The sequence below is a fragment of the Vombatus ursinus genome, unplaced genomic scaffold, assembly GCF_900497805.2.
Source record: "Vombatus ursinus unplaced genomic scaffold, bare-nosed wombat genome assembly UNPS02010284.1, whole genome shotgun sequence".
Taxonomy (NCBI): Eukaryota; Metazoa; Chordata; class Mammalia; order Diprotodontia; family Vombatidae; genus Vombatus; species Vombatus ursinus.
Window position 1 is genome coordinate 4,985,758 of NW_020950062.1, and position 15,475 is coordinate 5,001,232.

Below are 15,475 nucleotides of genomic sequence, written 5' to 3' on the forward strand. Positions count from 1 at the left end.
CTGAAGCCTGGCCCATCCACATTTTGGCATCTGTATTGACCCTAAGCTATTATTATTTGGTAGAGAGCCAAATGGACATGCAATAGTGGTGGAGGCTGGGTATTGATGATAATATCAATTGTCCACCATTGGGCAGTTCTGGGTAGGGGGTCTCAAGTTAAATGTCTTAATGTTATCTTCTTGGTATCTTATAGGACACTAAGGGATCTATTGTAGGAGCATTTTAAAGGTCCTATTATGTGTAAGAACCTACTATGTGTACATCCATGCTAGATGCTGAGGTTATAAATGTAGAGCAAAACAAACAAACAAAACAACAGCCCCTGCTCTCTAGGAACTTAGATTCTACTGGGAGATACAAAATATAAACATATAAGCAAATATAATACTAGATAATTGGAGGAGAAAGAATACACTAAGGGAAATAGGAAAGGTTTTTCCTAAAAAGAGTTGTATGAGCTGAATTTTGAATGAAGCTAGATAATCCTAAAAATATGAGGTGAAGAGGGAGGCCTGGGAGACAATGTTTGCAAAGATTTGGAGGCAAGGAACCACTAGTTTAGTATGCCAGGTTGAATCCTCTAGGTGAGAGGCTCTTAACCTCAGACCCCAGACCCCAGAGGGTCCATGTACTTGAATGAGAAAAAAATTACATTTTTTTTTTTTAGAAAGACAAATGAGTTCCCTTGTAATACTGTGCGTTTAAATATATATCAATGGGTCCATATGTCTCACCAAACTGCCAAATGGGTATTGCCCCCCAAAAGGGTATATGAACCCCTATCTAGAGTCTAGGCAGAATGAACTCTTGAATGAAACCCTGGATGGGAAGAAAAAAAGTCTTAGACTTTATTTTCTTTTCTGTATCTGATATATGGTAAAATAAAGTCCCTATATTTCTTCATCTGCAAATGGGATAAAACTTGATGCTTTGAAATCAAAGCTGGAAGTTTTCTGGGAAGCTTGATATCTTCGGAAAGTACCAGTGATGGCATAATTTAGGATAGAGCAAAGCACAAATATTCAGAGAATCTTCCGTCACCCTTTAAAAATCCAACAAGTATTTATTAAATGCCTAAACAGAAAAAAGCAAAACACAGTCCCTGCCCTTATGGAGCTTACATTCTGCTAGGGGTGGGGAGAGGTGGGAACAACACGTAAACAGATGTGACCTGTCATCCCAAATGAACAATTGCCTCACAGCTGTTTTTTCTTCCATTCTCATCCTAAGTGAACTAGTTTGTGTTTCGTTTTAATATCTTTTTATACGGTTGTTATGTCACACCTTAGAGGTAGGTATGGGTATTTAGCAAAGCCTGATGGGATTCTCAGTGGTTGATAATGATGTACAAATACAAAATGATTTGCTTTTCTTTTTTAAAAATATCCATCCCCCCCCTCAATATTCTTTGGTATACTAAACCTGCATTTTGAGAAATGATCTCACAATTCCATGAGAATCCCTGACTGATGATATTGTTTTAATGTAGGAAATCCGTAGATGTCTATAAGAAACCATCAGGAAAATGCTTTTTCCAGGGAGATCATGGATTTGACAACAAGGTCAATAGCATGCAGGTATGAGCCAGAACCACTCTATCCAACCATGCTTTACTTCTTTCCTTGGGTGAGAGTGAAATTGCTAGGCCATGGTGAGAATGGTAGGAGAAGATGAACCAAAGCTACAGGACATCCACTTCCTAATAGCAAAGGTTCTTAATTGTTTTTCCTCTCCTTTTGTTTTGGAAGACTGTTTTTGTAGGTTACGGTCCAACATTTAAGTACAAGACCAAAGTGCCTCCGTTTGAAAACATTGAACTTTACAATGTCATGTGTGGTAAGTTGTGCTTTTGATAATTCCTTTGATAATTCACCTCCCTGACCATCATAGCCATTTCTTTCCCTCTACTCCATGCCATGAATGCCACTGGCTTTCTCCTTGGCTTGAGGGGCAAAATACTCATCTTCCTCTAAGACTTCTTTATTTCTTCCCAGCAGTTGACTAATGGTGAGCATACATAGTGTTACTCTTGGCAGCCTCCTGGGGATGAAACATAGCATTACAGTTTGACATGCCCAGTCTTTCTGACCTCATGAAGCAAGGGTCCGGCCCAGAGATGGCTCTGACCCATTCAGTGCCTGCCTTGCAGCTGAGTTATAATTGTGCCAACTCCCTAAGCCAGTCCAGCTATTTATGTGTTCCTTTTCCAGCCCCACCGAGCTTTTAGTCACTGCCTGAGGACAACTTTTCTTTTTGGGGGGGGGCAGTGAGGGAGTGCCAGTCTGGTGGTTAGAGGAGGAGCCCACAAGTCGGGACTCCTGGGTACTCTTCCCAGCTCTGTCTCTCACCTTAGGCGAGTCACTGTGTGCCCAGTTGGCAAAGACTCCCTCACGATGAAATTAGGCTTGTTTATCATGCTTGTAGGCGTGAGGACAGCACCCCTGCAGAGTCGATCAGAGGAGGACAGGACTCCCAGGGACTCCACAGTTATTTATTAATCGTGGATCTCTTTTAAGAACTTTGGATGAAAGGCCCTATACATGTGCAGAATGTTCGCAAACTGACAGTTGCATTTGCCTTCTTGAATTTTCACTTTGATAGCAACAGGCAGGGACTGACTTAAGCTCAGGTCAGCACCAGGCACTGTCCTTTATGTTGTATCATCCTTTACTGCGATGCTAATAAGCTCACCCTAGGCATTTTCATAATTAGTGAGACTGGAGAGGAAACTCTTAATTATATTTCTTGTTTTATCAAATTCAGAAGAGTCAGAGCCATAGAAATCTCTGATTTGAGCCCAAAGTTGACTATATCCTTTAAATGGAGTGAATATATATACACACACACACACATAATAAAAATTTTTCAGTGTAGACTAAAATCAGTATCATTGCAATGCATTTGTTAAACAACTAACCTGTTCTCTTTCTCTCATCAGATCTCCTGGGATTAAGGCCAGCTCCTAATAATGGGACACATGGAAGTTTGAATCATCTCTTGCGTACTAATACATACAGGCCAACCATGCCTGATGAAGTTTCAAGACCCCTCTATCCTGGGGCTCTGTACCTTCACTCTGATTTTGATTTGGGATGTGCATGTGATGATAAGGTATTGTCAAAGGGAGAATTAATAATTATGCTAATTATGAATGAATAGAAAAGCATTTATTAAGTACTTACTATGTGGAAAGCCCATAGAAAAATAAGAAAGTCCTTGCTCTCAAGGAGCTCACGTTTCAAAAGGCAGAGGCGATACATATAGAAAATCATTAGACAGAGTTTTGCTTGACACAAAGGATGGTGGGAAATCTTAATCTTCATAATATCTTTTTCTAGATAGATGAACTCAGTAGAAGGTAGGTTCATTTTAGACCCTGCCCTGGGGGAAAGAACTTTGTTAGATGGATAACGTATTTATTAAAGGCTTATTATGGGCCAGAGATTGTGCTAAACGAAGGAATAAAAAATACAAGAAAACAAGATGCTCCTTACTCTCAAGGGGCTTACATTCTAATGGGGAAGACAAAACACAAAGAGGAGCTAGAAAGCAGAGTGGAGAGAGAAGGTTAATTAATTACTGAAGTACAAAACATGTTCTATAATAAGGCAGTTTCATGACATCACCTCTCTCATCCCTCCCATCCCCTCCCCTCCAAAAAGCATTTAAAGGCTTCCATTTATTGAAAATTATCTTGATTTCCTGGGTTAATTCTACACCCCTTCAGGGAATAGAGAAGTCCTTTCCACTTCTTACCCAAAACCATTGGCTGAATGTGTTCATGTGGATGGATTATTCCAAGAAACATTATTATTATTATTATTGATTATCAAAAAAGTAACCCTTCTCCATCAATTCCTGTGACATTCAGTTTATGACACTTAGGATGAAAATGGACATTGAAATATAAGTGCATATTTTAAGGGGAAGAAAAACCTATTCTTAGGGTTTCTGGTAGTTTGTTTTTCTTTTAGAGTTTAGTGCATTTTTGAATTTGACCTATAATGGACACCTTTTCAAAAGTGGGAAGTTGATGCTTTTTTTCCCCCATCCCATCTTTTCTTGTACACTAGGACCTAAATGTGGGGGTGGGGTACAAGAAAAAGTGCTTCTGACTATGCGATTTTGTTTCTACTTTTCTGGGTTTTGCCTATGAAGAACAAACTAGAAGAACTCAATAAACGCCTTCACCTCAAAGGGACAACAGAAGGTAAGGGTTATATGGTGGGAAAATCAATCAAAGAAATCTGTCCATTTTTTTTGCCTTGGGGGGAGAGAGAGAGAGACAGAGAGACAGAGAGACAGAGAGAGACAGAGACAGAGACAGACCCAGAGAGAGAGAGAAAGAGAGAAAGAAGAGAAGAGAAGAGAAGAAAAATCATAGTTGGATAACCAACTGATTTTTCACCCTTCTGGCAAATGGCAGAGTTTCCTTACATGTCTACAAGATGCATTTGTGTAATATTCAGTCAACAAAATACCACTCATTGTTAATCCTTCTGAATAACAGTCAGTTCATTCTCTACATATCAGGTCATAGATTGCAGTCAGGGGAGGGCTGCAATAAGGAGGTTTAGAGGCACACTTGTGTACAGTGACAGCTCTCCAAATGGAAAGTCAGCTCTTCAGCACTCTAACCTAGTCAGAATATTGCAGAGGAAGAGAAAGCTGAGACTGTGTGAGTAAGGAAAAAAGACCTCTCTATAGCTAAAACAGATGTTGCAAAGTTCATGCATTAAAGCTCATGTTCTTCACTCAAAGGTGAGCCCCTCGGGTCCTCACTCACAGCTATTTGTTTTCCTTATACCTAGTTCTAATAAGTCTGGTTATTTGGTTTCTAATTCCATCAAAGATTAAAAGCAGCAGGTTAGAAAAAAAAAGAAGTGTGGGGCTGCTGCAGGTAGAAACACACTGAAGAAACACAGTGAGAAGTGGGAGCTGAAAGCCCATTGGTAAGAGAGATTTTAAAAATACCATTAAAAACAGACATGAATTAAAAATTCATTCCAAGGCTCTCTTGGACTAGTCTAGGGGCAGAAAGCCATAGTATACTTTATTCAGCCTTAGATATCATGAAATCACAGAACAGTAGAATAATTAATATTCATATTATAGACTCAGGGATGGCAGGGATCTCAGAGGTCATCCTAATCCAGGATCTTTATTATATACCTGACAAGTGATCAATTAGCATTTGTTTGAATACTTTAAGTGAAGGAAAACCCATTACTTCTGGAGGAAACCCAATCCTCATCTAGATAACTCTAGCTGCTAGTTTTTTTTAATTAAAAAAACATTTATATCAATATGAATTTGCCTTTTTACCATCTTGTCTCTCTTTAGGTATTCCATGGTATCTGTCTCCCTATTCTCTAATCACAGGATCTTGCCTCGTATTTACTGAACATATTGAGGCTATTTGCTTAGAGTTTCTTCTTTTCCCCTCATCCTCATCTTACATCACTCAGTCATCTTCCTCCTTCATCTCCTTCTTCACCCATCTCTCCCTTAAAGAGATGACTCTTCTCCTTGCCATGGCAGACATCTCTATGTGTACCTTTGATGCTAGCCCATCTTGTTTTTCCAGCAGATTGCCTCCACTATCACTACCACTCTCTCATCTTCAATATTTCCATATCTGCTGACTTCTTCCCTGCTATTTACAATGTGTCTGCATCTACTCCTTCCTTCAAAAACACTCATTTGATCCAACCATTCCCTATTAGGTGTCATCCTGTATTTTGCTTCCCCTTCTCAGCTCAATGTCTTCAAAATCTGACTATTCAGGTCCTTCCATTTCTTTTCTTCTTAATTCTTTGCATTCTGGCTTCTATCATCACTTAACCAAAACTTACCTCTTCAAAGTTAACAGTGAACTTAATTGCCTGATCTAATTGTCTTTTCTCAGTCCTTATACTTCTTAACCTCTGTCCTCCTGGATGCTCTCTTTTCTCCAGTGTTTCATGACATTGCTCTCAACTGGTTCTCCTCCTACCTGCCTAATTAATGCTCATTGTCCTTTGTTGGATCTTCGTTTGTGTCATGTCCAATAACTGTAGCTTCCCCCCCTTCCCAAGATTTAGTCTTGGGCCCTTTTCTCTATACTATCCCACTTGATCATCCCATCATTTCTGGTGGGTTCAATTATCATCTCTATGCAGATAATTTCCAGAACTATCTATCTATCTATCTATGAGTCAGGAAGATCTGAGTTCAAATACAGCCTCAGACGCTCACCAGCTATTTGCCTTATCCAGTGGAGAAGGAAATGGCAAACCACTCCAATATCTTTGCCAAAAAAAACCCCATACAGGGTCACAAAGAGTTGGACATGATGGAACAACTTAACAGCTATATATACATGTATGTATGTATAAACATATATATGCACAATATATGTATGTGTATATGTACACATACACACATATCTGTATCTATCTATATCTATATCTATTTCTATATTGATCTATCTCCCCTGACTTTTGGACGCCTCAAACTTGATGCTTCCTTTAAGATGAAATTCTACCTTTTTTTCAGGAAACCTATTCTGGTTCTCTCCCACCCCTCCACTATTACTTGTTCTTTCCCATCTTGGATTTCCTTCTATTTATCATATTTTTTTCTATGTACCCAGTTATTTGCACATTGTCCTCCCATCAGACTGTCAGTGTCTTAGAGGTGGGACTGATTTTGCCTTTCTTTATATCCCCAGTACTTAACACAGTCTTTGGCACATACTAAGTGCTAAAGAAATGCTTATTAACTGGCTCATTGACTTGTTGAGACATGTAAACTATTCCCAATTCTGTATTCTAGGGCCAAGTAGAATAAACCCATTCCTTCTGCCATGACAGCCCTTCTGATGATGAAGATAGCTCTTATTCCCCACAGTCTTCTCTTTTCCAGGCTAAACATCTTCATTTCCTTCTACTGACCCTTTCATTACAGGAATGTGAGGACCTTCACCATCCTGATTTCCCTTCTTTGGACATTCTCATTAATTATTAATTGATTATTCTCATTAATTATTAACATCCTTTTTAAAATATAATGCCCAGAACTGAATAAAATGCTCTGGAAATAGTGAAAATGTTAGATTATGTTTAATATCCTCTGTTTAAGAGAATAGGGAAGAGTGTGATTCGTTTTAGAAAGATTTCTATCCAAAATTATTAAACTAAAAAAAATTGCTTTGATACTTAAAGAGGTTAAACTCTGAGCTAAATGGAAAACTGAATGGCTTACTTTCTGAAAGCAACAGATAGCTAAGGTTTTATTCTATATGATATATATGCCTCATTTCTATGATGATTATAGTTTTTTTAAAAAAAAATTTGGCTTCAGTACTATTACTACTCCTCCCCCTCAGTTTCACAAACCAGTAAGAGGGTGTGCTGTGTGTGTTTTTTCCTTTTTACTGTTCTGTTGCTAAATCTATTAGCTTGCATATGATTCCCATTAGCCTATGCGTGGCTTCCCATCTGATTAGGGGAAGCTGAAGAAATTAGTTCAAGGGTTTTGTTTTTCTTTGACTTCTTTGATTTTGTCCTTTTTATAAGGTCTTCATCTCTCTCCCACCCTATTTTTCTTAGCTCCCCTTTGATCATGGGATATGCAGGATATTTGGGAGCTTCTTGGATGAAGGCAGCTTGGAGAGTAGTCTAAAGTTAGTCGGCAGCCAAACAAAAGGTTGACAAACTGTACTGGGGACATAGAGTGCTTTAGCCTGATCCTTCGTTGGGGCTCCAGTGAACATCTTCCTCATGTGAAGATTTGGATCCCTGCTTGGAAAAATATTGGATGGTTTGAGTTCCCCAGATATGGAATCACCAGGGCACAAAGAGAAACTTGAGGCTATTCTCCCTCAGGAAATAGCTAAGAAACAGTTAACAGTATTGCTGTTAATGCCCTAGTGTCTTTTCTGTAGGCTTAGGCCAGCCCCAATGATGCCAGGAAACCACCCCCCCCTTTTTTTAAGGCAGTTGGGGTTAAGTGACCTGCCCAGGGTCACATAGCTAGTAAGTGTCAAGTGTTTGGTCTGAGGCCGGATTTGAACTTAGGTCCTCCTGACTTCAGGGCCGGTGCTCTATCCACTGCACCACCTAGCTGCCCCCCAGGAAACCACTTTGGCTGAGAATAAATAAGTACATTTGGTTGTCAGTGGTAATGCATTCATATGATGGTACCTATCCTCACTGTCCCCTCCTCCCCAGTGCTCTCCACTCCTCCTACTCAGTAGAAACTGTAGACTCAACATGGGGAGAATGGGATTTAAGATACTCTTGCCTTGAGAGAATCACCCCAATGGTTTGACTCAAAGGGAATCAGAGCAGCAGCGGGTTTGGAGAGTTCCCAAGAGGTCCTTTGAAAACCATTCCAGCCCTAACCTTCCTCAGTCTTTTCTGAGAGAACCTGGTAGAGAGTTACTCTTCAGGGTGTTCCCCTAAGAGATATTAAATACTTATATTCCTCTGAAGTAGACCCTTAAAGGAGGATTTCCTCAAATTCCACGTACCAGAAGCTCAGAGATCCTTATACAATCTTCTTTCTTGTTCTTCTTTGTATTAAAATGTTTATTGATTAAGTTTACGATAAAAACAGGGAACAAAAATAGCAAACAATGAAGAATAAAACAAAACCAAACAAAAAACAAAAAACAAACTAGAACAAAAACCACAAAAAGTGGATCTCAGGGTTAACCTAGACCAGGATTCCATTTTTTTGACCCCACCCCCACCCCCCAACAGAATGTAGGAGAGAGAGGACAGAAATTGCAGTAATATGTTTTGACCAAAAGACAGACTAGGACTGACTAAGCCTCAGCCCTATGGGCATAGTAAAGGGCAGAGATTTAAAAACATTTTTTTTCTATGATCCTGGTCAAGTCATTTAATCTCACAATGCCCTAAGCAATTCTCTAAGAATAATAATTTGTAGAGAAAGTGGCAGCCTGAATTGGTAGAGGGAGTTTCCTTACCTGGGAGTTCTCTATAGCAATGAAATCACAGATCCAGTCCCTAACCCTATCAATGTCCACATGCATAGTCTCTTATTTCTGAAAAGAAGTGGGGGAGATAAGGTGGAAGGAGTGGTTACTTTCTCATATCTCTTCTTTGGGGGCAAACTTGGTCATTGCAATTTCACTGTATTTGTTTTGATTATTTTGTTGTTCTATTTACATTATTGTAGTTATTGTGCACATTGCTTTCCTAGTTCTGCTTCCTTTAATTTGCATCAGTTCACATAAATCTTTCGATGCTTTAGCAGAGGAGCACTTTAAAAGACAATATCAGAATGTGAGATTGGGAAGGGTCGTTAGAAGTCATCAAGTCCAACTCACATGTGAAAAAGGAGCCCTTTTTTCTGGGACAACCTTACAAGTGGTTGTCCAGCTTTTGCTTGAAGGGCTTCAATGAAGGGAACCCACTGCTTCCTAAGGCAGCCCATTCCACTTTTGGACAGCTGTAATTATTAGGTGGTTTTCTTTACATCAAACCTAAATCACTCACTTCTCAATTTTCACCTATTGATATTAGTTCCAATATCTGGGGCCAAAAAGAGCTTCTTCAAAAGAAAATAAACATCTAATTTATGCAGGTCCAAGGGCGTCACATCTCCAAAATATGAAATGTTCTACCAGAGTGGAAACTGACTGATCCTATTAGAGTGTGTGTGTGTGTGTGTGTGTGTGTGTGTGTGTGTGTGTACATGAGTGTGCATTGTTCAGAGAAATCTTGATCCTTTCAGAGGAAATCCTGCACTTTGGGTGCTCTTCTTTTTATTGCTAATTTTCCAAAAGAGGCTTTTATTTTCTGGAATAACCAGTATGAGCCAGATACATCTGTAAGAACTGTTCACTTAATGTAGCTAGACTATCCTGATATATTTTGGTAGCAATGAATCATTTATATGTAGAGATGCAACTCAATGGATATTTTATTATACATTTTAATTTGTGGTTCAGCTCTTCATCAAAAGTAGTGGAGGAAAAGACAAGAAGATGAAATATGACAGTTACCTCTCTCAAAGAGCTTGTGATCAAATGGGGGTAGAATGTGTGCAGTGATAAATCATATCTACAAGTACATCAATGAAGGGAGCTATTTTATAGGTATCACTATGACTCATACTGGAACATAGCTATGGAAAGGGATTCCTTATTTCAAAGGAACAGATTAACTAAAAGTGGTGAAAGAGAAGCATTGGATCAAGAAAATGAACTCATGCAAGAAAATCCATGAACTGGAGGGGGAATCATGGTAGTGAGCATTTGGGGAGGGAGAGACGTAAGTGACATTGTGGATGGAATATCCTAGAGGGGAGCTGGAGAGAAGGAGGAAGTAGAAGACAATAGATCACAAATCTAGCAGAGACCATAATATATAGGATTGCCCTCTCTCCCTCTCCCATCTCTCTTTTCTTCTGCTCCCCTAAAAGCAATACACGTGATAAATTCTTGACTTGCCTTTAAATTCATTCTTCAAAAGGTGGAGGAAGAGATATAGAGAATAGCTTACTCTGGACCTGATTCTGATCCCAAAGAGAATTGGTTGCTAAAGGAGAATTGATGGGATATTAGTGGGGAACCTGCAGCCTCAAGGCCACATGTAGCCTTCTGGGTCCTTGGGTACAGCCTTTTGACTGAATCCAAGTTTTACAGAACAAATCCTTTTATTGAGAGGATTTGTTCTGTGAAGTTTAGATTCTGTCAAAGGGTTACACTTGAGGACCTAGAGGGCCACATGTAGCCTCCAGACCACAGGTTCCCCACCCCTGGGGAGAAGATAGATAGAAGGGGATGTTCCATCATAGAATTTATGATAAAGAGAAAGCTATAAATACTTATACACCTTAGATTTTTGAGTGAGAGATTTCTAAGGGTTCAGAAAACAAACTGATTGGGATCTCATAGCCTAAATTCTACAGGGCAAGATGGTCCTGTCACACAGGATCATCTTGCCCTGTAGAATTTAGGAATGAAATATTCAAATGAATAAAATTCTGATGAAACAAGCAAATGATTCTAATGGGAAAGAAGGATAAACGTTGTCTTGATAATAACAATAACTGCTAATGTCAATATACTGCTTTAAGGACTGTAAAGTGCTATACACACACACACATATATATATATATATATACATATATATACACACACACACATGTACCCACACAGATACATATTCTTATTTGATCCTTGCAATAATCCTATGAGGTTAGTTGTAATCTTTATCCACATTTTACAAATGAGGAAACTGAGGCATGGAGAAATTTGCCTAAGGTCGCATGTCTAAGAGACTGATATGTATACAGTAATTGCATAGATTAGTTTAGCCTTTGAAAAGATACCTACGAGCAGGAGAAGATAACTGAAGAAAATAACAAAAAAAAAGCGTAGTCCCACAAGAATAGTGTTGGGAACATTAAGGCTCATAGTGAGCTGAGGCTGTTCATGAATGCCAAGGACAACAAAAGGGACTTTTAAAAGCTATGTTGGGAACAAAGAGAAGCGCAGATAATATATAGGACCATTGCTAAAGGTAGATGGGAAGACAACATATCGCAGAATCTCAGAGCTAGGAGGGATCTCAGAGGTCTTCTAGTTCAAACTGTATTTATTTGAGAATCTTTTCTATGAGATCCCAAAAATGATTATGGCATAGGTATTCACCAACACCCATATGCCACAATTCCTCTTATAAGATGAAATTTAGAAGTGATAAATGCAAAGTCCTGTAGTTAGGTTTTTTTTTAAGTAATTCTTTAAGTACTGGATATGGGGAGGCATGGCTACACAGCAGTTTTAATGAATGGTTTTTAGTCGTCTACAAGCTCACTATGTCAACAGTGACATGGTAGCCAAAAAACCACTCACGCCATTTTAGACCATATTAATAGAGGCATCGTGTCTAGTATGAAGAAAATAATAAAGCCATTGTACATTGTTCTGGTCAGATAATATCTGGAACATAGTGGTAAATTTTGAGCATCACAGTTTAGGAGAGTTATTGACAGACTGTGGCATATGCAGCAGAGGACAGTAAGAATGGTTAGAGGCATGGAAACTGTGCCATAAAAGGATCAGCTGAAAGACATGGGGATGCTTAGGCTTGGAGAAGAGAAGGATTAGATTATAGATAGCTTCAGCATATTAGAGATAGTTTGCTTCCACTCAAAGAACTGTTGTGCAGAAATGAGATCAGACAAATCTTTGCAACAGCTATAAGCAATGAGTAAAAATTAGAGAGAAGCAAATTAGATTTCATACAAGGAAAAAATGTCCTAACGATTAGAGCCGTCTAAAAGTAGAATAGGTTGTTTTCAAAGGTAGTGAGTCTCCTGTTCCTTGAGGCCTTCAAACAAAGGCTGCATTACCACTTGTCCAGCATCTTGTAAAGGGGATTCTTGTTCAGGCATGAGTGGGACTGGATTGCCTCTAAATCTGAAATTCTGTGAAGAGTAAAGAACTCTTACAAAGAGAAAGTATTTAAATTTTTTTTCCTGGATGGAAGTTTGACTTGCCTGAAAGAAAGTGGACAGAAAGAACCACTGCACAATTGAGGAGAGCATTCATGCTAGACAGCAAGAGAAATTTAGTTTATAACACAGTGGGTTCCCAGGTTGAGATCCTGTTCAGCATTTTCAAGGACATCTTATTGTGAGAGTAAAGACTTAGAGAAAAGAGAAAGAGGAAAGATTTTCTTGTGGTTGAAAAGTCGGCCAGCTAATCCGTGGGAATATGAATCAGGAAACTGAGGAGGGAAAAGAAATAGAAACTCAAGTTTGGATGACCAGACTTTGGAAGCCTTTAAAAAAGAATTGAACCACAACACTTAAAAAGACTTGGCTATGAATGTCCTGCCAAGTGTGGCATATGGAGGAGAACCCTGGCTTGCATCAGAGAGAAGCCACTGTAAACACTGACCTGGGAAGTGGAGGAAAGAAAGCCTCTGTCTGGTATTCTAGCGGGTGGTAACTTAGACTGGGAAGAAAAGAAAAGGATAATTAGAAGAAACAAGCCCACCACACACTGAAAAAGTAGAGTGACACACTTATTATCTCTGGCAATGACCACTGTGAGACAAAAGCTTTCATACCCAAGGACTGTGACCTATAATACATAGGCATTTGTGACTTCATTGGGGCAGAAGACAATGTTTCCCACCCAGAAATAAAGTTGTGTGGCTTTCCCACAATTTCACAAGAAGGAGCTTGGGCTGAGATTCTGAATTTTCTGAACCTTGCTTACTGTTCCAATCCAGATCTTCATATCTTAGCCATGGTTCCAGTTGAAATAATTTTTACAAAGAGAAATGAGTTATTAACTTTGTTTTGTGGGCCAAATTGTTATGATTCAAGTGGATCTATCCCAGACCCTGTGGATCAGTGTCTGGGTGGGGAAATTGCTTTCAAAGTTTGGGTACCATGGATGCTTTGAGAATCTGAGTATTCTTTCTTTCCCTGTTGGAGGCTATCTATCCTTTCTATCCTTCCTTGCTGATTGGATTCCACTTGACAGATATTAAGGCACTATTACACATAGCGTGTGAGATGCTATGGTAGATGTGGAGATAACAAAAAATATCTGTATTCATGTAGCTTCTGAGAGAGAGAGAGAGAGAGAGAGAGAGAGAGAGAGAGAGAGAACCAGAAGCAATAGTGTATATTGGAATAAGGATTGGGTTTGGTGTCGGAAAACCTAGGTTCAAATCCGGCATCTGTCATTTGGTACCAATATGACCTTGGGAAAATCACAACCTCTCTGGGCCTCCCTTCCCTAATCTGAACAATGAAGGGTTTAGTTAGATGGTCTTTAAGCCCCCTTCCAACTATAAATCTATGATCCTATGATCCTGTTACCCTGGAAACTCAGGGAAAAATTTGTGGAGTAGGATGTACTTGAGTGGAACCTTGATGGAAGATGGGGATTTTGAGAGGTGGAGATGAGGAAAAATTCCATTTCAAACCTGGGGATGGATTATGCAAAGGCATGCAGTGGGAAATTAAATGGAGATAACAACTTGTCCCAGTAAGATAGACAAGCTTTTGTGTCTCTCCCCACCCCCAACGCCCCTCAATCTGGCCCCAAGTCTTGAATTTTCCACAGACAGATAGAAAACACAATAAAATAGGATTCTGGGTCTTTGTCTTTGAAGAGATTAAAATTCAATTAGAGAGACTAAATATACAATCTGCTGAGTAGTAACTAGTAACTAGACAGCAAACTCCAGGAGAGCAGGGATGGTTCTTGTGTATTCTACCACAGACTACCACAATACCTTGCAAATAATAGGCGCTCAGAGAAATACTTATTAAACAAATGTTACTTGAAACAAAACATAATTTAAGAGCTTCAAACAAGCAGAAATGAGAGAGAAGAGTGGGGTTAATCTGGGGAGGCTGCCTAGAGGAAGAGAATCTTGAGCAAGATTTTGAAAGAGGGGAGTTTCTTGGTGGAGGGGATGAGGGTGTGTGTGTGTGTGTGTGTGTGTGTGTATGCACGCATATGTGTACGGGTACGTTTACGCATTGGGTAGTAAAGAATAGCATAAAGACATAGAAGTTGAAACAAACCAGTAACGAGCATGGGGCAGCCATCAAATTTCCCTGGTTTGCCGTGAAAGAAGGCCCCTGTTTAGGCGTGGTCAGAGATGAGATGGAGATGGTGGGAGCGTCCCAACTGCTGGAGTCAATAAATGCTCTAAGTGGATCGTTAAATGCCCGCTGTGAGGAGAGCAGGATTAGGAGTGACAATGAGAAGCAGCTGCTAATCCTTCGCTTCCCCGGTGGAATAGATCCGGAATATTGGGTTGGTATTCAGATTTTCTGAGGAATGTGTTTGGTAAGCACTGAAGTGGAACAGATGAAATGAGAATAGCCTCTCATAGAATTCTGATGCTTCTGCTTCCAGCTGAAACCAGAAAATTCAGAGGCAGCAGAAATGAAAACAAGGAAAACGTTAATGGAATTTTTGAGCCTAGAAAAGGTTTGGTTTGAGTTTTGAAGGAAGGTCTGGGTTGGCTCGCCTGTTCCCCAAGTATGACGGCTCTGATTTGGTGGCTTCTCTCCCCCCCCCCCCCCCCCCCCCCCCCCCCCCCCCCCACCTCCGATGATATCTCCCTTGGCTACAATTCCTTCTCTGGTCTCCCAAGTATAGTGCATGAAATGAGGCTTATGCCTCTTATTATGACTCGGATGAGTCCCAAAACATCCACGGGAAATTTGTGAGAGCAGGATGGGCCCTTTTGCCTCAAATCAATGGTTCTACTTGGGGGGATCTTCCAAAGTATACTCCAAAGGGTTTTCTTGGTTATTTGCATAGAATGGTAATGCTCCAATTAAAACAACATGTATAAAGAATTGAATAAGTGGTTGCCAGGAATTTTTTTTTCCAAATGAAATAAGGATAATTTGATTATCATTTGGGGGACCTTTAATCATCCAAGCCTTAGGCACAAAATATTTTGCCTTCAG

The 15,475-nt window shown here is 39.7% G+C and overlaps 1 protein-coding gene across 4 annotated transcripts in view; it reads left to right on the forward strand.

Moving 5' to 3' along the window:
* The window catches only part of ENPP2 (ectonucleotide pyrophosphatase/phosphodiesterase 2), a 186,816-nt gene that overhangs the window by 142,531 nt on the left and 28,810 nt on the right, over window positions 1-15,475 (forward strand). For 2 of the 4 annotated variants that reach the window (XM_027854024.1, XM_027854023.1), the window contains exons 16-20: window positions 1,491-1,578; window positions 1,750-1,837; window positions 2,940-3,112; window positions 4,160-4,211; window positions 14,913-14,987. In XM_027854024.1, coding sequence (XP_027709825.1) covers window positions 1,491-1,578; window positions 1,750-1,837; window positions 2,940-3,112; window positions 4,160-4,211; window positions 14,913-14,987 — 476 coding nt within the window. The remainder of the gene's footprint in view (window positions 1-1,490; window positions 1,579-1,749; window positions 1,838-2,939; window positions 3,113-4,159; window positions 4,212-14,912; window positions 14,988-15,475) is intronic. The other 2 variants (XM_027854026.1, XM_027854025.1) reach the window with 1 other exon arrangement.